Genomic DNA, 22,995 nt, shown 5'->3' with positions numbered 1-22,995 from the left:
ATTTTTCAGGGATAACCATGAGTTCTTCTCTCTTCTACTCAGTCTCAGTTTGCTCCTTAGAGAGGGCAACTAGACTTAGAAAGTTAACAGCTGTACAGGTCTCAGCAGATCTTTTCTTTGCTCTTCAGCTTCAAAGCTTTCTTGTCCTCACTGTTAGCCCTCTTGTGTCAAGTGGAACTCGAGTATGGACACAGAGTTGGAAAGCTACAGTATGTAGGGTAACTATCTGCAGCTCAGAGCCGGGGAAGCGCTAAAGTAGCAGTGTTCTGAAGGGCTGAAGACATGAGAAAAGGTCTCTGTCTTTTACCTCACAAGAGTTGAAAATGTGGCACATGTGAAGAAACTGGTCCATCTTGGATAGCTTAGTCATTAAAATCATTGGCCATCACTTCCAGAACTGAGGGACTGGCCTTTCTTTGTCTCTGGGTGCACTAATTCACATGTCCTCAAGCAAAATCACACATGCACGTCCACATTATCCAGCCCGTTTTGACGTGCCTGATGTCCTCCTCTGACGTGAAGCGCTAACCAGAAATACTCTTGTTTTTGATACCTACCTCTCATCTGCATTGGAAGGAAATGCCTCTGTACAGTTTTAGTACCTATTTAACTATTTGCATTAGGGATGTGACTTTTACAGAAATAGTTAAATGGGTACAATCCCTACTATACCTATGCTGCCTTATAGGTGCCATATAGCAGTAAACTTGATTCACCTAAATGTAGGAAATAAGCTATACCAGTATAAAAACCTTTATACCAGCATAACTGTGTCCACACTAGGAAGGTTGTACTGAGCCCATTATCCCAATATACTTACAGCAGTATAATGTGCATGTCTAGACAAGGCCTAAGATTAAAAGGCTCCTCACACAAGGCCAGACCTACTGAAAGCAGCTTGACTTTTTAGGAAGCTTTCAAGTAACTCTCTTACCCCTTTTGATAGCTCCACCATTTGCATCAGTGGTGAGCAACTGAAAACAGGTTCGCAGGTGACAGGAACTCCCATGTCCCAGGGCAAGAAGCATTTCATTCTTTCTTTCTGAATCAGTAAAACCAAAGGAGCTGTAGCTGGCCAGTTTTTTTCCCACCAGTTCAGCGGCTAAACAATTAAGGCTCGTTGTGCAGCTTGTGTGTCTAGCATTTTTACAGAGAACATCAGCGGTAGCGCTGGCTGAAATTTTCCACACAATTTTTTTTTGACCGAAATGCCAGTTTTAAAAAAGAAATTTTTTTTTTAAATTTCCCATATTTCAATAAATAAAACTGAAAACTGTGAATGTTTTGGTGTTGGTTGTTTAGTTAATGTTTTTGTCTACTTTCTCTCCTTTTTTTCCTTTAATTCTCCTTATCAGTGGCAAAATGGACAAAAAGGAGGGGGAATGAGTTTTTGCTGTTTTATCAAAGTTTTGAATATTTTTGTAATTTTTTTTTTCAGAGAATGAACATTTAGATGCACCAAAGCACATCAGATTGTTATATGCTGCTTCCTTTGCAAATCACCAATGCCAACAGTATTGGATTTTCCTCATTATATCTGCTAGGATATCACTATACAAAAATCAGAAACCACCCCCCTGGAGATCCAAGTTAGTCCCTGTAAGCCGCTATGCATTTTGTGTTTTCATGCAAACACATATCAGTGTTTAGGATTTACTTGCCAAACCACAAAGGAAACCAAATGAGGCAAGGGAAGGGGGAGGAAAAGGCAATCTGGACAGTGAGGAAATCTTACTTGGAAGCAGAGAAAACAGGATGGGAGATTTCATGAATTCTCTCCAATGACTTAATAAACTACTTTAGATACAAGAGGAGCCAGGCTGGGAGGAAATGTACTTGCAGATTAGAAATGTGCTGAGGATACAGGTGTTTTTTTTTCCTTTTTTAATGAGGATACAGGTGTTAGTTTTTTTAATCACCTTTCATTCATGGATCTCAGAGCTTTTCAAACACATTCATTAAACTTTGGATCACTACAATGAGATATGCTCGGTATTATTAGACCCATTTTACAGATAGGTAAGCTATTTTATCAAGAAGTCACAGAGTGAGTCAGTGGCAGAGCCAGGATTAGAATCCAAGAGCCCAGATTCATAGTTTTCTGTTGTACCACTAGGTCACTTTGTAAAGTTCTAGAATCTGAGCTACAACTGCACACAGCTCAGAAGGAGGAGGAGGGGTTTGTGTGTGGGTGGGTAGGTGAGATTTTAAGACCACCTTTGTTCTGGTGGAAGATGAATGAGGCTAAGGTTCATATTCACCATTGGATTCCATTGTGATGAAATCTTGAGATCTTTTCTTGAGAGATTTTAGCCCTAAACACCTAAATGGCAGAAAAACTCAGCCATCTCAAAGCGGGGAAATCTCATAAGATCAGGCCTGTATGTGAGATTTCCACCACCTTTGGCTGAACTGCAGCAACATCTAATTGGAACCATTTATGTCTAAATGAAGTCCATTTTGCACTTTCAGATTCTGTTGGGAATCCAAACCAAAGGAGACAGGCTGGTGTCGAGATTCTAACCTGCACCATCTTTGAAATTTGAAGTCTTTTGGATGTGAAGTTCTGGTTCTGATCCGTGGTTGATGCCTGGAAACAAACTTTGTGTCCCATCATCACCTTATATCACTTATTGCCTTACATGAACATTCTGACTGAGATGCACTGTTAAATGGATTTCATCCCCTACTCCAGTGCCTCAGCTCGTAATGTCTTTGCAAGCTTGCATGATTCAGATTACTGTTTGCCAAAGGGGGCTCATAAAAATAGACCATACCTCCTCCAGCTGCACCATCAGAGTAACATTGTGCCCTTGTTCTGCGGTCAGTTTCCCATCCGAGGTGATAATACGCAGTCCGTGGGGGGCCTTGCCAGGACACTGCTGGGGTTTAGCTGTGTATTGTTCTCTCACGCCATCGGTACAGTTATTAGACACAACCTTTCTGTACCTGCAAAAAGAGAGATCGCTGTGCAAGGAGGGGATGCAGGGAATCACAAGTTCAAACCAGGCATGGGAAGTTTTCAGATTTGCTTCAGGTTGGTGAGGCTGGGAGCAAACTGGCTTCTAAGTACCTTGTAGCTAAGTGGTCCAGTCACACTTTCCACAGATCTACCGTGCACAAGCAGCCCATAATGTTGCATTTTCAACCGGATACAATATTCTCATACATTGCTCCCCTAAAGAGTTGCATAGTTTTGCTGGACACTATTAAACCGCTGCCGTCCTGCACTGCAGAGCTTTCTGCTTCTCAATGGAGCATGAGCCAATTCTTCTCAACAATCCAATCTTGCACTTTTTTAACCACCTTTCACCCAAGGATCCCGGAGCTTTTAAAACACATGAATTAAGCTTAGGATCACTGCAGTGAGCTACGTTCAATATTATTAGACTCATTTTACAGAGAGGCAAGCTAGATCATCAAGAAGTCACAGAATGAGTCAGTGACAGAGCCAGGATTAGAATCCAAGAGCCCAGATTCCTAGTTCTACCACTAGGCCACTTTGCAAATGTCATGGCCCAGAACCTGAGCTAGAGTGGAACACAGCTCAGGAAAGTGTGTGTGCACAGATGACTTTAAGACCATGTATTTTATCACAGCAATTTGGGGTCCATCAGGGTTACAGTTTGGACCAAGACCCAAGATAGAGCAGCCTGAAGGTTGCTCTGTTGTGCACTGGCTGCTGAGACTATGGCAGCTGGAGATCAGCAGAATTTAGAAGAAGTTGTGTAAAGGTGCTGGACGGCAGGATCTGTCCCCATGCATTTGAAAAGTGCTTTGGGATTTTTTTGGACACAGATAGCTATAGAAAGATATCAGTTATATTTATATTCTAAGGTTAATCTGTTGAGTGCAGCACGGTTGTGTTTATCTAATGCACAATACACTGTAAACCTTCTGAGAAAATTTTCCTCCTTTCCCTTGTAAGATGCCACTGTGAACTCCAACATGCCTTTTATTTCGTTTTTCTCTTTCAAGTGGATTTTTGGTATTGCCACCGCATTCCAGGGAGAGACATTGCTGTTCTAATGCAGATTGTGTTTATGGAGTCATAAACGTGACTACACTATATTGATCAGTACTGAAGGTAATGGGCTAGATCCTTGGACTCAGGTGTGCAGCTTGTGAGCTTATAAGGCCACGTCCAGACTAGGAATTAAAATCGATTTTAGATACGCAACTTCAGCTACGGGAATAACGTAGCTGAAGTCGAATTTCTAAAATCGAGGTACTCACCCATCCGGACGGCGCGGCATCGATGTCCGCGGCTCTCCGTGTCCATTCCGGAACTCCGTTCGGGTTGATGGAGTTCCGGAATCGATGTAAGCGCGCTCGGGGATCGATACATCGTGTCCAGACTAGACGCGATATATCGATCCCCGAGCAATCGATTTTAACCCGCCGATGCCGCGGGTTAGTCTGGACGTGCGCTAAGAAGCTGAGGTATAGTTGTCAGTTCTTTGTGCATGTTTTATGCACCTTATATTTAGCAAATGCAATTAGAATTTGACACCTTCAACTCCTGTTGACCTTACCTGCAACTGCCACTGATTTTAATGGGGCTGTAGTGGGTCAGAGAGTACTCAGAACGTCTCAAGTGTCACCTAGTTATTATTCTCTTTCTTCAAATTTAACCCCAATTCCTATTGCCTTCCTCTAGCATGTATCCCACTCTCAGCTTTGATTACTTGGATTTTCTTCATGATTTAGGGCATGATTCAAAATCCACTGAAGTCAACGGCTGTCTTTGCACTGACTTCAGTGGATGTTGGATAAGCCCATAGATCACATTTGTCTCATACTCTGCGGTTTGCTTGTAGCATCATTTTTCCAGAGCAGGTTTAAATAAGAAAATACAAACAAAACCAAAAAATAGAGAATTATGAGCCTGATCCAAAGCCCATCGAAGAAGTTAATGAAAAAACTCCTATAGACTTATCAGTTTTGAATTGTGTCTCAGGAAATATAGGCTTTAAATAACTCTGGGATGACAGCTTGCAGATGCCATGTGGCTGAAGGCTGCAGGGTTGGATTTGCTAAAATCATCCTCTGTAAATCCACTTACCCGGTGCTGTTGAGATAACTCTGTCCAAAGCTACAGTCTTTTGACAAGGATGACGGGTTGTACCAAAACGCCGGCAGACACTGGCCATTGGTGTGACGCTCATATCCATAATCACTGTTTTACCATAAAAAGAAAGAAAATGCATTGACAAGGACATCAGATGTTAACTCGTCCTCACTAATATGAATGCAATGACTCTGGCTCCCTTTCCTGCATTTTCAGCTTGAAATGATATACTAAATACAGCACTTGGGCCTGATTCTGCTTTTGACTTCTCTGGCGTTAACCTAGATTTAGGACAGCGTACGCAAGAGCAGAACAAGCCCTTTTGTTTCTAGTCCTGGTGGTTTATGAAATCATCGATTGTAAAATGTCAGGTCTAGATTGGTTTCTTGGTCTGGCATTGCTTCTTGGATACAGACAGATCCAGGGGGAAAATGTAGCAAATCCCAGAACTCACAGCCATTCTCAATTGCTGCTGACTCAGTGAAGCTTTAGAAACTGAATAGCTTAATTCAAACTGACGTTATTTGGACATAACATCACCTGAAGCCTAAAGCAAATAGAGAAAGCTTTCAGGAGAGACAAACTCCCATGTAGGATTTTTGGTATGGAACAGAAAAGGCTGTTGTTGTTGTTGTTGTTGTTTTTTTAAATTTCTGCATTAGTTTGGAAAAGGAGAAGTTATCAGTGTCAAAAGGAGGAAGAGGATTGAGCTGGTGGAAAATGGTAATAATTTCTTTCTTTTAATTTTCCCCTAGAACCATAACTGTAATGCTGTTGAGACACTGGCTCTGTACACTGTCCTGCACATACGCATCCAGTTGCATTATGGCTTTACAATGGGGAATATTAATTACACAATGCTCTTTTTTGCTTTTTTTAAAAATCGGGAACTTGGTCTTCTTAGCAGATTTCCTGTTCTAAAATGCCACTCTCCTTTGTAGAAAGTGACCTGATAATTACAACTGCAAGGAGCAGAAACTGATTGGAGGAGGCTTGGATGGGAGTTAAGACCTCAAAGCACTGGAGACAAAGGAAGTGGAAGGAGTCAGGCTGCCGGGATATATAGAGAGAGCCAGGTTGTTCTTCCTGTAGTGGGAGCAGAGATGGTGTTTCAGGAAAATGACTGCTTTGTTTTTAATTCCAATGAAGAGATGGTCAAACAAGAGTAAAAATTGTGAAAACTTTTTCCCTGCTTTGACGTCAAAATGCTGACTTTCAAAGTCTGAACTATAAGCAACGTTGCAAAGGAAAATGTCATGAACAATTTACAATATTTTTTGTTGGAATTCCAGCAAGATTTGACATCAAAATTTAAAAGCTTGAAATATTTCAACCAGCTCTATTCCTGAAGGCCTAGAAAAGAAATGGTGCAAGGTGGTCTAAAAGGATACAACTGAGAGTAAAGGAATGAAATTGGCCAAAGGAAAACTTAGTCTGAATATCAAAAATGGCATCTTAGTGAGGTCTAGTTGACTATGGACTAAATGACCTAAAAATGATCTTTTCCATCCTTAGTTTTTTATGATTCAATTTTCAGGAGCCTAGTTCCTACCACACCAGTGACTGACCATTGCTTAATAGCTTTAAAAGTTCAAGACAGGCTTGCCAGTTTGCCAGGTGCTCCTATAATCATCCTTATCGGAAGGAAGACACCAGGGCTATGGAAATATTCTGTAATGAGAAGTAAAACCATTTTCATTTGCCTAGAGAGAACAAATATTTATGTACAAACAGGACCTCATTCCTTTGTAATTCAATTGTCGCCATGTTGAAATGCTATATTCCTGAGTTATCTTGTGTCAATATAATTAAAAAGCTATAACACTCTACACATAGCATGTTCCTAATCAGTTTTGTTTTTCACCTAACAGTGAAATCTGCCCAGAGGGGATCAGCATCCAAAATCCAATTTAATCCAACAATATTGGTCTGTAATTTCATATTTTACATACACGCACACACACGCTACAAGTTTGATTACATTGAAATCATTTGGGTACTGTATTCGGGCTTCTGGATAGACCAAACCTGAATTAACTAGGGTTGGCTGTGTTTGGATCATATTCCTCAAAGTCGCAGAATGAAATTATATGTTCCAGAGCAGAAATAGTTTTCCTAAGTATAGAAGTTCTCCTGTGACCTTTTTAAGTTTGCAAGTCTGCGCTGCCTTGATACGGACATACAGAAATATCATACTAGTAAAAGACATAAACTGCTCTTCCATATCTCGCTAGGGATGCACCAGCACCTCTTTCCCCTCTGCAGACTTGGAAACTAATGAGTTTCTTGGCTACTGTCTGGTGCACACAGAGCACTGAGGATGGCAACAAATCGCTGCCTATGGTTTGGCACAACAGGCGCTGTTACAATTGACAAGCAGTAGCATCAATTGGATCTCCATAGCATAATCTAGACTGCTGAAATCTGAATGCATCAGGGATGGACTGCAATCAACTAGCTGCCTCATTGCCAGACATCTGGTGTTCAGACTAGCTACATTTTGTGCCAGATTTAGAACAGCATAGGTGAGAGAGCTCGTCAATGACAGTGCAGCATATATTAAAAGGGATTATTTTAATGAATATTAGAGATCTTATTCTGCTCTCAATTATACTGGTTTTGCAGTGCTCGTCTCCACAGGCTTAACTCGAATCACACCTAATTGGCAGTGTAAATAGAAGCAGAATTATAGACACTGCAATCAAGATTTTATGTATTTATGGTCAAAGACTAGTAGTAAACCTAAAAATATTGTAGATTCCCCCCACAAAAAAACAACTCTGCAAACTGGCATTAAGGTTATAAATACCATTTAAGGGAAAAGAAAATCTTAGAAGAACTTCTTAGTTTACATTGTCCTGTCTCAGCATAGAAGGATGGACTAGATAATCTCTTGAGATCCCTTCCAGCCAACTTCTGTGATTTTCCCTCTCTTGCTTTATATATATATATATATATATATATATATATATATACACACACACACACACACACACACACAAGGAAAGTTTTAAGTTAAGGTTAAACTATTAAAAGTCAGATCTGAAAAAAGGAAGATTTGCTTTGCAGGGCACATTTTAAGAGGTTCAGTGGGCAATGCATATTCATGGGCACTGGAAGAGAAAGTTGGTGGCAGAAGAACACGATGAAGAAAAAGAAAACCTTGGGTCGATGATGTGATATTCTAGTGGTTCAAAAGGACTTTTCATCCGCAGAGATTAGTGGAGGATCACACAGAATGGGATACCATAGTTGCAAACCTCCAGTAACGTAGATGCCACATAAGAAGAAACTATTAACAAATCCATCACTGCAAAGGATAAAAATGTCCAACTAGGGTCTCACTCAGACAACAATAACCCTGTCCATGGACCACTTTGCTCATCTCATCCAAAATCAGGAGACATCTTAATGCCTGAACCCAGGATCTCCTCCATACTGACCAGCTCACCTTAACAATATATGTCAGTGCTGTCAGAAATTGAAAATGCCACCTGCCTTTTGACCTTTAAACCTTACATCCATTAAGTAACACAGAGTCAAGGTACCTAAGGAATCAGGCATCTTTAATTCCATATAGCCATGTGGCTCACCTAGCTAAACCCCTTGTGGAAAAGTCCTACAGACTTTAATAGAAATTGGTAACCTTTCGATAGAATTTTTAAAGCAGCCTTTAGAATAGGGATCTAACTCTATGTTAAGAGTTTTATACTGCTACCCCTCACTGTAGCATCCAAGAGGCAGATCTTTAAAGGCATTTAGGCACCTTCTGAAAATCCCACTAGGTGTCTATCTGTATCTTTCAGGGTCCCTTCCAGTTCTATGAGATAGGTATATCTCCATATATTATTATATTTATGTATCATTAGGCAACAAAACACCTTTCAAAATCTGTCCCCAAGTGCCTAAATAATATATCTGCTAATAATCCATTATTTAATGGTTGAAAAATTCTACAAAAAAGAGATCGTTCTCTATTTAGTTCTACAGATATTCAGAGTAATTTCTATACATACACACTCTTTAACATCTATAGAGCCCTATCAGTTTCATACCTATCAGTTAATTAGGACTTATTTGGTTCCTCTAAATGTGGTGCACCTCACCTCAGATACTATAGCTGCCACCACATGGACAAGCCTTCTTAAAGGCCCCAGGCAAACTCCAGAAATATGTGTGTTTTAAAGTAACTAGAGACAGCTTAACCCCCTCAGTGTGAATGAGAATCAGGCCCAATGGGAGTACTGATGGAATGAGGTACTAGAAAATGGCCCGAAGTTAGCTGACCAAAGAATTGACCCAAACAAGGATTTCTTTCTGTGGCTACAGGTGTTGCTAAAGGAGAGATACTGCTAGGAGAGCATTCAGGCTGTAGAAAGGAGTAAAATATCAGGAACACTGGTAAGTTAGTGCTTTAATAACATGCGAGTAGCTGTGTAATCCATTTACCCAAATGAATAAATACAATCTGGTTTCTAGGCAGTTGCTAGGAAGGATTTACCTTAGGAATGGAAGCTAAGCTCAGGCTTACTTCATTTTTGAAGCACCACTGCCCTCTGGCTGTGAGCCACAGACCATGCAAGTACCTGCAGCTTTGCCTTTGTTCCCTGATGTTTTCTACTTTAGCTAATTACAGGTGAGGTTCCCTAGCAGGAGAGCTCACAAAAGCTGGAAGTTACTCCCACGGTTGTTCAGCTGAGGGGGAAACAACCAACCCAGCCTCACCCAGTAGTTCTCTGGTCTTGGTTAGATAAAGATTGTAAATGTCCTCCAATTTCTATGAGATTCCTAGGAGAGAAGCTTTACAAAATATTTATTTTATGAGGGCATATTTGTTGCTCTGGTCGGGGGAGACACACACACAAGCACCCACACACAATTTTAGATCCTAAGTCAAGACTGACCTGTGTTAGCATAACTATAAAGGGCCACAACATCAGTGGAACCATAAAATATAGGGTTGGAAGAGACCTCAGGAGCTCATCTAGTCCAATCCCCTTCTCAAAGCAGGACCAACTCCAACTAAATCATCCCTGCCAGGGCTTTGTCAAGCTGGGTCTTAAAAATCTCTAAGGAAGGAGATTCCACCGCCTCCCTAAGTAACCCATTCCAGTGCTTCACCACCCTCCCAGGGAAATAAAAACCAGCAGAATTGCTGTCCTGATGCCACCTCCTTCCTCCAAATCAAACCTTGCCTTTAGTCACTAAACTCATTTCTTTCTGTTTGGCTTCCCAAGCTTCTCTGGGAAATCTAGGTAAAACTAAGTGACTTTTTATATTAAAAGGAAAGCAAATCAAGTGGCCTATTTTAGCTATTGCTGCTGAGCTGGGCTTTTCCCCAGGACAATACAGTGGGCTGTGTGGATACCAAAATGGATTAAAATCAACATCCAATTCCAGAAAGTGAATGACTCAAAAAAGGAGAGAGAAAGAAAAAGAGGAGAAAAGGAGGTATTTGCCCCAGCGACAGTACATTTGTATCATCTGTGCTACAACAAAATCATAGTCAGAAGAGTGAGGAAAGTCCTCACAGCTGAGGACAGTCAGAACAGCACAGCACAGCACAGCACAGCACAGCACAGCATTGTTTTAATAGTGTTTTCTCCAGCCTACTTTTAAACGTCTACCGGGATCCTGGTCTGATTTTCAAATGGTACTGAGCATCATTGATGCCCACTGATTTCAGTGGAATTTGGGGGTGCTGATCAATTCAGAAAACAAAGCTGCAAGTTCCAATGCTGCAACATTTCCTTGGGAGACTACACCAAATCTAGCAGATGTCTCTTTCTCTCTTCCCAGGAAGTTTTCTCTGTATTTTTTTTTAAGTAAATATGGAAGAAATACGTTTTTTTTTTCATCTTGTAAAGTTCTTCACAGTGCTCCTAGTCCTACAATGCAGTGTCGTGCCTGGAGCCCCCGATTTTCAGTTTAAATGAAAGACAACTAATAAAACCCATGGATTCAGTTTTAAGGAAATAAACAACTAAAAGAGAAAACACCCGGAGGGGTGGATTTTCAACAGAACTGACTCCCTGCATCCACAGTAAATTACAGCTTGTAAACCTCAAGGGCACTTCTGACTTAAACCTTGGCTGTTATAGTCCCCACAGACATTCAGCAATCCAGAGTAGCTGGAGCCCTGACCACACCCCAGTTATCCCCTAAACTGCTCCTGGCCCACTCCCATGGTAGAAAGGGGGCAAGTTATGATAAGGCCATTACATTGGTCCTAGCCCACTCAGGAAATGCCCCTTAAACCCATGATATTCCCCAGTGGGAAGATCTGGCTGGCTCCTGTCTTCTGTACACTGTCAGAGTGATGTAAAGGGGCTGGGATGCTGCTAGAATCAGGACCATTATGTGCATGAAATGCCAAGCGATGCAAGGAACCATATATTTTTTTCTTTTTTTGGGTCAGAAGGGACCAATGTGATTATCTAGTCCGACCCCCTGCACAAAGCAGGCCACAGAACCCTATCCATCCACTTCACTAACAAACCCCTAACCTATGCCTGAGTTATTGAAGTCTTCAAATTGCGGTCTGAAGACCTCAAGCTGCAGAGAATCCACCAGCAAGTGACCCATGCCCCACGCTGCAGGGGAAGGCGAAAAACCTCCAGGGCCTCTGCCAATCTGCCCTGGAGGAAAATTCCTTCCCGACCCATATGATGCAGAAATATACTGAACACCAGCTGACACTCGATGGGATGTGAGGGAGTCACAATCCCAATCCTTGGGAAGACATATCCAGACAAGAATAGCTAACGACAGTGCCCAGCTGCACTGAATGCATCTTTTTGTGTTTACACATGGAGCCCCCCCATAGCACACTGCCCTGTATTCCAGAATCCCGGCACTCCTGCCACAAGTCTCTTTGGGGGGACAATGCTCTTTGAGGATGAGATCATTAAAGCAGTTTATCAGGGTTTGAGTTACACTTGTGGAGTTCATTTATGGCACCAGTTGTTGTTTATGCATGTTCGGCTTGGCTTTTACTGGCTGTTTTATACTGACCTCCCCCCCCCAACAAAAATAGCATTGTAAGAGAGGACAAAAACAAGTGAAAATCATCATATCCTTGGAGCAACATATCCAAAAAGGCTGCAAATAGCAAATGAGCTGAACCTCTCAGGGTCCATGTTACAGCTTATGGGTTGCATTCACCACACACCACAGATCCTGGCGGAGGGCCTCTGGCAATGGAAAGGGCACTTGGAGGTGAGCTGGGGGCAGCACAAACTAACCCCAGTGGCTCTCTGCTCAGGAGTTCACACGTAAACAATTCAGCCCCCAAAGTGTGCACTGCTGCGCAGGATAGGGACATGAGCTAGACAGCGTGTGGATATGTCAATTCGGGCTGTTGGAGCCTTTGCAAATGGTGATCCAGACAATTTCTTAGGGGAGGTTTATGCTGCCTGCTCCAGCAGATCTCTTTGAGTCCCTCTTTTCCTGAGCTATTGCTTTATCCCTGCGCCAGCAGGGGGTGATCGAGCTACATACCGGCCCAAACATGCTTCTCTAGGTATCTGCCAGCCTAACCCTTTGTATGCAGATCAAGTGAGTATCATGTTGGCATGGGCAGATGCACATCTCTCAGGTGTATCCCATCTGCATTTCTCACCAATCAAAGTCTGCCTCCGTGCAAACACATGGTTCCGATGCCATGGCACCAGCGTATTTTCCCTGCATGCACTTCTTCTCTGATTTGCGTTTCCTGTAGATCCGTTTTGCTCCCATAATGCACGCTTCTCCCTGAAAACAGAACCAGAACAATCTACCCTTACACCATTATTATTTTTAGCACCCCAATTTGGTAAGTTTTTAGCAGTTGTGGTGACTGCATTATAGGATGATTTTTTGGACCAAATTCTCTGTTGGTGCAGTGGAGCAGCAACCACAGTTGAAGCCAAAGGGGCTGCATCATGTATACCGGCAGACAATTTGGCCCTATCGGCTAATATGTGTATCCAGATGTGGACCAGACTTTCCCCAAAGTTCAGGGGTATTTGAATCCAGAGTTTTGATTCGAGGGTCATATCTGATTTATACCTTAGATACCGTAACAATTGACAGCACAGACTGATCCCTGTGATCTCTGAGATACTGAAGAGAAGAGCTAGTCCATTCTTTTAGTCGTCTTTTTTAGCTAACCAGCTCTACTGAATTCTGTCGTTTGTTTGTACATAAAGCTACTCCATACATTTTGAGTACAGGATGAATGTATTTGTCTGTTACACACTGAACTCAAACACTTCTTATATAGCTGACTAAAGAACCCTGCAAAATATTTTTTCTCTAGGGAAACCAGAGAAAAGAAGTATCAGGGCCTCATCCTCCCTGATTGAACTGTTATCTCGTTATCTCTAGCTTGCTTGCTAGCATATATATACTGCCCCTGGAAATTTCCACCACATGCATCTGAAGAAATGGGTATTCACCCACGAAAGCTCATGCTCCAAAACGTCTGTTAGTCTATAAGGTGCCACAGGATTCTTTGCTGCTTTTACAGAGAAGAGAAGGCTCAGACTTGCACTCTCAACAGGAACCCAATCTAGAGGCAAGAATATGGGGCAGTCTTCCACGCACAGTTTCCCATGCTCAGAAGCAGACGTTATCGAAGATGGACTGGGAGTCCTTGGCTTTTTAGATTATGCATGCACAGAAAGACAAAAACAAAATACGTTTGGCTGGCTTATATTTTACTCCTGTTTGAACTGCTGGATGAAAACAGAGCTTTTTCACAGCTTTGCCTGGCTCATGTAAACAAAGGGCAGAACAGTGGCCAGTGTAAAATAGTGTTGCTGCACTGACTTCAAAGGAGATGTACATCAGCTGACAATCTGACCCATAGTTGGGACTTCAGTGTTGCGTTTGTGTCTCACTGGAACAGTCAATCTAAGCCCAGTCCACTTTAATTTTCTATTACTTCTCAAACCCTTTCCCAAGAAGTTATAAATGGAGATGCCCTATTCTCTGACAGTGTAAACAAGTTCAGCTCTATTGACTTCAATAAACCACTAGACCATTTGGCCATAATTTATTCTAACCCTACAGAATATAAAACACCAGGTAGAAAGTGTCATGAGCTAGAAATTATACTCTAGGGCCCAGATTCCCAAAGGTATTTAGGTGCCTAACTCCCATTGACTGTATTGGCACTTAGATGCCTATGCATGTTTGAGGATCTGGGCCTATATGACTATCTGAACCATGCGTGTGGGTGTTCAAGTAAAACTTGAAACACCTGCTTCTTTCTAAGCCCTGACTTGTATCCATTAGAGACGGAAGCAGCCCGTAAGCTGCAGCTTGAAGCCAGTGTATAATTGAAATGAAATATTACAGGCCAGTAATAGTTTCATCTGGTGACTCTGAGCCACCAAGTTAGCAGGAAAGGACCTTGGTCTTCACCAGTGTTCAGCTGCAGAACCATCAAGACCTCAACTCATATCCAGCTTTCATGCTTCGTACCTGGCTATGGAGCTGCCACGGCCGGTAGTCCTCTTCTGCACATCTCCTGTCAAAAATTGACTTGTAGTCCACTTTCACCAGCTGCCATTCCGAGCGATGGCTGAAGTGTCCGAACACTCTACAGAGCACAGCAAGGAAGGGTTTATACATTCAAAGGCATCGCCAATGCATCCTCCTAGGTATAGAATTTACCTAGTGTCAAATTTTCAGATGCGCCAGAGGGTACATCCACACTGTAGCTGGGAGAAGTGACTTCCTAGTTCTGGGAAATGTACACATGCTAGCTCTGCTGGAGCTAGCATCTAAAAATAGCAGCATGGTCCCAGTGGCAGGGAAGAGGCTCTTTCTAGCCACCTGAGTACAATCCCATCTCACCTCCTATGTACATACTTGGGCAGCTAGCTGAAGCTGTTGCCAGTGATTCTGTGGCCACACTGCTGTTTTTAGGTGCTAGCTGAAGCAGAACTTCTGTGTGTGTGTGTGTCTGTGTGTACACACAGACACACACACATACAGACACACACGGAATTACAGCTTCCAGCTGCAGTGCAGAAATACCCTAAGTGACTTAGGATCCTAAATTCCACTGATTTCAATGAGATTGTGGGTAACATTTTCAAAAGCCCTTAGGCGACATGGAAACCTAAGTCTAAATGAAAGCCAATGGGACATTGGCTTCTAAATACATAAGTCACTTTTGCAAATGTAACTCCTAAACTATTATTTCAGGGCAAGGCTACTCTTGTTGAGCTATGACTGATGCTAACAAGGGTCTTTTGGGGGCAACATACAAAAAATGAAGAATGATCTTCTAAATATCTGCTATAGATGGGACAAATCTAGGCCTTAGGAATCGGAACCACTGGATATTTTATGGAGTGGGGATGCATGAGGTGGGGAGTGGCACCCTATCTGAATGAACTTGCCTGTAGGATTCTGGTCCTAGAGTGGATCCAAAACAAGAAGGAAAATTTGGTTTTCAATTCTGGTTTGGCTTTGGCTGAAACCTGATCAGGAGAAGAAATCTTAGAGGCCCAGCTATTGGCTTGCCAAAGGTTTGCCATTTGAGGCTGATGTTGTCCAAGAACAACCCACAGGCTTTTAGTATCACTGAATCCAAACTCAAATCCTATCCCTGGTTCTACCACAAATCTAAGCCCTGGGCTCCAGTTTAATCAAAATCCAGAACCAGATCTGGATCTGAATGGCACCTTCTTAGTGCACCTTTATTTTCAGCAGTTTATTTCCAAACCACAAGTTCTATCGATTACAACGTGATTCATTTTCACAAGCAGAAACTGAAATTCTCTCATGTTTTTGCAAATTTGAGCCCAAGCTAAATGTTAGGGTGAGTACAGATCTCTGTGCTATGCAGAACTCAGAATTCCACATGGAAAATAAATCACAATTCCCAGGCCACATTTTGTCATTCACGCTTACCATTTTGCAGCATCCCAGTAAAAAATACAAAAGCACAGCTTTGAAAAAAAACAAAAAATAAACCATTTTTTCATTCCAACATTCACTTGCAATGGGTAGCTCTGCTTAAAGTCTCACACAGCTTGAAGAGCCAAATATTCACATTGATGAGTCACATGGTCACATTTCTGAAGCTTAGGTGGATCCCACGTATGAGCCTCCATATTACATGCAAATGTTGCTGACTTTTGGCATCACAAGCATGACTGCATGACCTGCCTCCCCTAGACCCCAGGTTCAGTCTCCATACACAGCCTGGCCAGAGGTGTCTTTACACGAGGATCTGGCCCAAGTATGTGTTTATGGTGCAGTTCTCATCAGAGTTAACTTGATGTTGGCTGTTTTCCCTTTCCACGCTCACTTACGTCATGATCAGAGTCTCCTCACCAGGCTCACCCAATACCCCGTCCACAAAGAGTGGGGTGGATGTGAAGCTGTACTTGCTCCAGGATCTCCCTTCATCGAAACTTAACCTAGTGGGAAAAGCAGAAGTGTCACCATCTCTCAAACACAACTGCAGGAAACGGAGCTGCTCGACATGAAGAGACAAAAGGTAGGAACTGCCTCAACAGCTAGGCAGGCCAAGTTTAAAAAAAAATAGCTAAGGATTTTGGGTGCCTACTCCGAGTTGCTTTAAAGCTGCTTGATTTGCAGCACAGGGTACGTCTTCACTACCCGCCGTATCGGCGGGTAGCAATCGATTGCTCAGGGATTGATATATCGCGTCTCATCTAGACGCGATATATCGATCCGTGAACGCACTTATATCGATTCCGTAACTCCACCAACCCGAACGGAGTTGCGGAATCGACAGGGGGAGCCGTGGACATCGATCCCGCGCTGTGAGGACGGTGAGTAATTCGATCTTAGATACTTCGACTTCAGCTACGTTATTCACATAGCTGAAGTTGCATATCTAAGATCGATTTTCCCCCGTAGCGTAGACCAGCCCACATTCTGAGCACCCGCCCTCTGAAAATCAGGCCCTTTTAAGGTGTTACAGGGTGAGCATCATAATGCAGAGGTTTCCAAAACCAGTAGTCGCATTTGATAATCTTGATTTTAATGCCCCACACAAAGGTTTCTTCTGGTTTGGCTAAAAGGTCTCCATACCACTACTGCTGAATCCTTTTAGCCTGCCAAGGCAAACAAACAGCTGTCTCTGCTCTTGGGCCACTGCAGTCTAAGGGCTTGTCTACATCACAAAGTTGCAGCGCTGGTGAGGGGGTTACAGCGCTGCAACTTAGGAGGTGTACACATCTGCAGGGCATCACCAGCGCTGCAACTCCCTGTTTGCAGCGCTGGCCGTACTCCCATTTTGTCTCGGGTGTAGAGGATCCAGCGCTGGTGATCCAGCGCTGGTAATCAAGTGTAGACACTTACCAGCGCTTTTCTTGACCTCCGTGGAATAAGCAGGTATCCCAGCATACCTGAGGAAGCCTCTGGTAATCAAGCTGGTCTCCTTCCCCGGTTTGCTCTCGCGTTCCCCGAACCCCCGTGCAAGCAGGTCTCCTTCCCTGCGGTTTGCAGGGGGGTTCGGGGAACGCGAGAGCAAACCGCAGCGAAGCTGGTCTCCTTCCCCGGTTTGCTCTCGCGTTCCCCGAACCCCCGTGCAAGCAGGTCTCCTTCCCTGCGGTTTGCAGGGAGGTTCGGGGAACGCGAGAGCAAACCGCGGCGAAGCTGGTCTCCTTCCCCGGTTTGCTCTCGCGTTCCCCGAACCCCCCTTGAAGCCGCCCAACAGCGCTGCAGTGTGGCCACATCTAACACCACTTGCAGCGCTGGTTGCTGTAAGTGTGGCCACTCTGCAGCGCTGGCCCTATACAGCTGTACTAATACAGCTGTAACAACCAGCGCTGCAAAATTGTAGATGTAGACATACCCTAAGTCCTAGAAAGAACGACTTGTTTTGGGCATCATAAATCAGAGCATTGATCAAGTTAGTTTGGCATGATACTGCTAATTAGCGGTCAGTACTTAAAGTGTGGTAACTCATGAAGTCTTGTGTTAGACTGTAATTTTAAGGGCAAGCTGGACTCTGCAGCCAACATTTTTAAAAAATGACTCGTGATCTTTCAGCTTGAGATACCTTAAAAGGAGCTATTTTCAGAGTGCAGGAGCTCGGCACTTTCTGAAAACCGGGTCTCAGGATGAAAACCCAGAACCGCTCGTCGCTTTCTACAATCTTGATCTGTGTGTGTTAGATATTGTCAAGATGCTGACTGTAGTGCTGGCTACGTAACGATAAACAGCACAAAGCGATGCTCCGTCCAGGCAGCTCAACAGCTGCTCCTGGTGGTGACAATGCTGCTTTCTTTGCTGGGTAGCCCTGACGCTATCTAATAAAGTTGTGGCGTAACTGCTACCCTCCGCCTAGGAGATAATTTCATCCACCGTTTTGCAAATAAAGCATATTTGGAACTCATTAGGAGACTGATCCTACTCCAAACTCCAATTTAATGGGCAGACTCTAGGGGCCAAACCTTCACCTGGGATAGATCAGCGTAGTTCCAGAGATTTTAATGGAATGATGCTGATTTACGATTGTGGAGGGTCTGGCGCCAGAACTGTAACCTGTTTCCCCACTTGCACTCATGTGTGAAATCGCCGGCACTGCTTTAGCCTTATCAGAGTGAACGCATGTAAATGTCTTAATTGACATATTCCGGCATTTAGCTAAAAGAAATTAGTCACAGCTTAACTGCCAGCAGCACGTGATCTGGAATGAAGGGCTCCCTGACAAATGAGATCAGCACAGTCACAGTCATTACCATAGATGTCTGATAGGCAAAGATGTGTGTTTCATGGCAACCAGGACTCCACCTTGATCCAGGTATAAAACGCTGTGCTCCTCTTCAAAGATCTGCAAAACATACATATACCCAGATCCGTTTTCCTTAGCCTAGATAACAGGCCACATTCTTATTCTGGGAGAGGCACTGGATGGGGATATGTTTACCAAACTACAGAGCAAGGAGAAGACACGTTATTATCCAGACAGTTCCAATTTTTTTTATGTTGCTATCTTGCTGCCCCCTTGTCAAATGAATTTCATCCTGCCAGCTGGCAGGGAGAATCTATTTGAAATGTGATACTTTTAGATCATCACTCATCCCCACCCTGCAGATCAGGGAGCTTTGTTTGAGGTGCAGGAAGCTTCACTTTGTAGGTAACTTACAAAGACCATATGGGAGGGTTTTGAGAGAACAAAGAGAGCTGAGCAAATGATGCAAAAATTAAATTCTCTCTGTATTTGTTCACATATTAAAACAGGTTTCCTTTGGTGGGGTCCCTTTTATATTCTCCTGCAAACACCCATGCAGTCCAGTTTTGATAGTAGTCTTTGGATAGCACATTTTAATATCACTGCTTGGCTAATTTAGGAACTCAGATTTTAGGGGTCTAATCTCGTGTTCATTGAACTCGACGGAAAAGCTTCTATCCACTTCAGTGGCACAAGACCAGGTTCTAAATGTACACACCTGATGATAAGAGTTGCACTGCTCCAATCAGAGAGAAGATAGGCTTATCTGTGACCAATCACAACAGAGCTCGAATTTCAGATTTCAAATAGCGAGCCATGGGACAAAAAGAGTTTGTGTAAAATGTTCTCGAATAGCAAATAAACGATGAAGACCCAGGATCTGTTTGCTGCCATTTCCCCAACCAAAAGGTGAGAAGATACATCAAACAAATTATTCATTTTATTAATTAGTCACTCAGCTCCAGCAACAATAAAGGCACATTTCAGGTAAACAGGAAAGTCAGGCCAGTGGTTCGTGCTTGCTTGGGATTTGAGAGACCGAGGGTCATTTCCCTAGTCTGCCCTAGACTCCCTGTGTGACCTTGGACAAGTCAGAGTCTCTCTGTGACTCAGTTCCCCATCAGTTCCTGTAGAATGGAAATAACAGCACTGCCCTACCTCGCAGGGGTGTGATGAGGATGAACACACTAACAAAGTGAGCGCTCAGACACTGCAGAGATGGGGGCCAGGTAAGTACCACAAAGAAATAGTTTTGTGAGTGTCCCTGGAAATCCCTGCCATTCCCTCTCTTTACTCACCTTCACAACTCCTCTGCATCGCTCCCATCGGCTTGACTCATCCTTCCTTTTTTTTTAAATGGGGGCAACATCCAGACTCCATAAACGCTGCTCCGTGGGGGCAGGGGATGCTACATAGCAACATGAAGGACTCCGCTCTCCACTTCCCCCTGCTTCCAGCCCATGCTAACACTGGAATGCTGGAATGTCCAGACTGAGTCAGACCAGTGGTCCGATGAATCCAGCACCCTCTAATCATCAGTGGCCAGTATCAGACACTTCAGAGTCAGGGCCCAAGCAACGATGCTCCCCACCCCTAAACTCATCTTGCCTGCAAGGCAGAGCAACCGCCAATCCAAGACTGACTATTTGCATTGTTAAAAGCATTTAACTATACGCTTAATTTCAATGTATGAGAATTATTGCATGTTAAATAAATGCCAGCTAATTATTAAAACATATTTAATGATGCTCAGCAACCATCCATTAGATTATCCAGCCTTCTACCTGATTGCTAAAGCTCATTAGTTATGTGCTCTCAAAGCAAGGGATATTTAATTAACATACAGAACAGTGGGGAGGGAAGGGGGCAAACACATTTGTTTCGGTAATCACAGTGTCTCACTCGTGTGGCATGAAACTTTGCTTTCCGTGCGTGAGATTTATAATCCTAGCAGAACAGGAGATATTTTTCATTCTCCATCCAGTTTCTTTCAGGTTAAGTCCTTGGCTTGATGTGCTCCATCGAGAGGAAAATATGCTCATAATTCTGCTGTGCTGTCCTTGTAAGAGAGGACCTTGTATTTTGGAGACTATGTTTGTATTTGCAGTGGTAGTGCTGGTGACCAAGAAATGGATGGGAAGCCTTAATAATTGTATTGAGGGTGTAATCATCAGAAGGGAGAGGAACTGTTGAGGTTCACACAAGGGGTATAACTAAGAGTGATATGAAAGGTATAAGAAACAGCACTTCCCCTCTCTCACAATAAATGAAAAAAGGTGACTGCCAAAGGTGACTGCCAATGAAATCATAAGGCAGAAAACTTAATAATAAAAAGGAAGGTGTTTTTTTTAATAAATTAAACACATGTTAACCTGTAGAGCTCAGTGCCATAGGATATTACTGATGGCAAAAATATAATCATATTGGGAAAAAATTAGCCATTTATATGGATACTAATAATATACACAGTTATGTTACACAGGATACAAAACATAAGCGCCCCAAACATTCATGCGTAGGAACACAGGAACAAAAAAAACAGCTTATTGGATCAAGTCCTGTAGTTCAATATCCTGTCTCAGACAGTGGCCAGCACCAGATTCTTCAGAGAAGAAATGCTGGAGCCAGCAGTTATGGGATAATGTGTCCACAGGGGAAGTTTCCTCCTAACCAAGTTTATTAGAAGTGGGCTATTGTAAGTGTCTCGACTCACGGCCGCGGTACCTCCTGCTGGTGACTTCCGAGAATTAGCGCGTTCCAGCTCCGGAGCACCCTCTGCAGGCCCGTGATCTGCCTTACCTGTGGCCCCATGTCCCTCCCAGGACCCTGGAGCCCTGTTTACCTGGGGTGCTGCCCCTGGCAGTAACCCCTTTCAGCCTCAGGGTCTCCCCCTCCCCGGGGAACCCCCACCCACTATCCCCACTTCCCCTTAGTGTTTGGCTACTGCCAGTCCCCATCTACCCCCCGCTCGCTGGGGCAGACTGCAGTGTAAAAGCCACTCATCATAGGCAAAGGGGGTTCGGACCTGCTGCCTCTGCCTACCCATGGGCTGCCCCCTGCAACTCAGTACCTAATGGGCCTTACCAGGCCTTCAGCCTGGGGCTTTCCTAGACTGGAGCTCCCTGGCCCCCTAGGCTTTACCCCAGCCCTGCTCCACTCTAGGTTCCCTTCTTGGAATCTTGCTGCCAGGCCCTTCTCCCTTTACAGGCAGAGGGAGACGGCCTGGGCCTCTGGCTCACAGCCTTTTATAGGGGCCAGCTTGGCCTGATTGGGTCATGGCCACAGCTAAGCCTACTTTCCCCCAACCAGCCCAGGCTTCTTTCCCCAGCCACAGCCCTCTCCTAGGCTGTTTCAAACCCCACAGGGCAGGAGCGGGTAATCACTCCACTAAAGCTAGTAATCTAAGGCCCTGATCCAAAGTCGATTAAAAAGTCAATGGAAAGGCTCCCATTGATTTCAACAGGCTTTGGATCAGGTCCTAAAGCATGAGGGTTTATATCCCCTTCATGGAACAAGCCAACTACTGACAGGGGCTTCGTAGAAATTTCCCCTTTTGGATGCATCCCTGGACACGTGTCCATTTCCAAGGTTAACTCCTTCCTTAGAAGCAGTTGGTCCAACAAGTACAACTGGCCTGATCCACTGTGATAATTTCTAGGTCCTTAATGAGATTAATTAAACAAAAGGTAACATGGACAGAATATCAGGGAAAACTGTCCAACAGTGAGATCAGTATGAGGGTGGAATAACCTCCCAGGGAAGAGGAGAAAGTGACACCCCTTGAGCAATGGAAAGCTATGGTAGATTGATTTAAGTGACTCTTCTGTGCTGAAGCTCTGTTCCACCAGGGAATAGACTAGAAGAGGTGACATTACCTCAGGATGCTCAGGACAGTGAATCACCTTGTTCTCTCTGCCTCCAGCGAGAGAAAGTCAGCTCCCTAACATTGATAACCCTGCAGCCACTCATGTACTCCTCAGGGCTCTGCCAGCCCTTCTTTGCCTTGCAGGAACAAAAGGTATATCCTTGCCCCCAGGTCCCTCTACATGTGTCACCTGCAGTCATGCATGGTTCATAGGGTGACCAGATGTCCCGATTTTAGGGACAGTCCTGATATTTGGGTCTTTTTCTTATACAGGCTTCTATTACCCCTCACCTCCATCCCGATTTTTCACATTTGCTGTCTGGTCACCCTAACTGTTCAGCCTATCACTGA

The 22,995-nt window shown here is 43.7% G+C and overlaps 1 protein-coding gene across 5 annotated transcripts in view; it reads right to left on the bottom strand.

The window, feature by feature from the left end:
- The window catches only part of LOC127053391 (VPS10 domain-containing receptor SorCS1-like), a 481,836-nt gene that overhangs the window by 99,209 nt on the left and 359,632 nt on the right, over positions 1 to 22,995 (bottom strand). For all 5 annotated transcript variants that reach the window (XR_007775021.1, XR_007775022.1, XM_050957982.1 and 2 more), the window contains 6 exons: positions 18,787 to 18,878; positions 16,384 to 16,491; positions 14,540 to 14,657; positions 12,693 to 12,823; positions 5,066 to 5,179; positions 2,778 to 2,949 (listed from right to left, as the gene is read on the bottom strand). Coding sequence is in view for 3 of the 5 variants with exons in the window: in XM_050957982.1 (XP_050813939.1) it covers positions 2,778 to 2,949; positions 5,066 to 5,179; positions 12,693 to 12,823; positions 14,540 to 14,657; positions 16,384 to 16,491; positions 18,787 to 18,878 (735 nt within the window). In the remaining 2 variants the exon portion in view is untranslated. The remainder of the gene's footprint in view (positions 1 to 2,777; positions 2,950 to 5,065; positions 5,180 to 12,692; positions 12,824 to 14,539; positions 14,658 to 16,383; positions 16,492 to 18,786; positions 18,879 to 22,995) is intronic.

Source organism: Gopherus flavomarginatus, chromosome 6 (genome assembly GCF_025201925.1).
Source record: "Gopherus flavomarginatus isolate rGopFla2 chromosome 6, rGopFla2.mat.asm, whole genome shotgun sequence".
In the NCBI taxonomy this organism is placed as follows: Eukaryota; Metazoa; Chordata; order Testudines; family Testudinidae; genus Gopherus; species Gopherus flavomarginatus.
The sequence above is the reverse complement of the archived record's forward strand: the minus strand, read 5'-3'. Positions and strand labels throughout refer to the sequence as shown.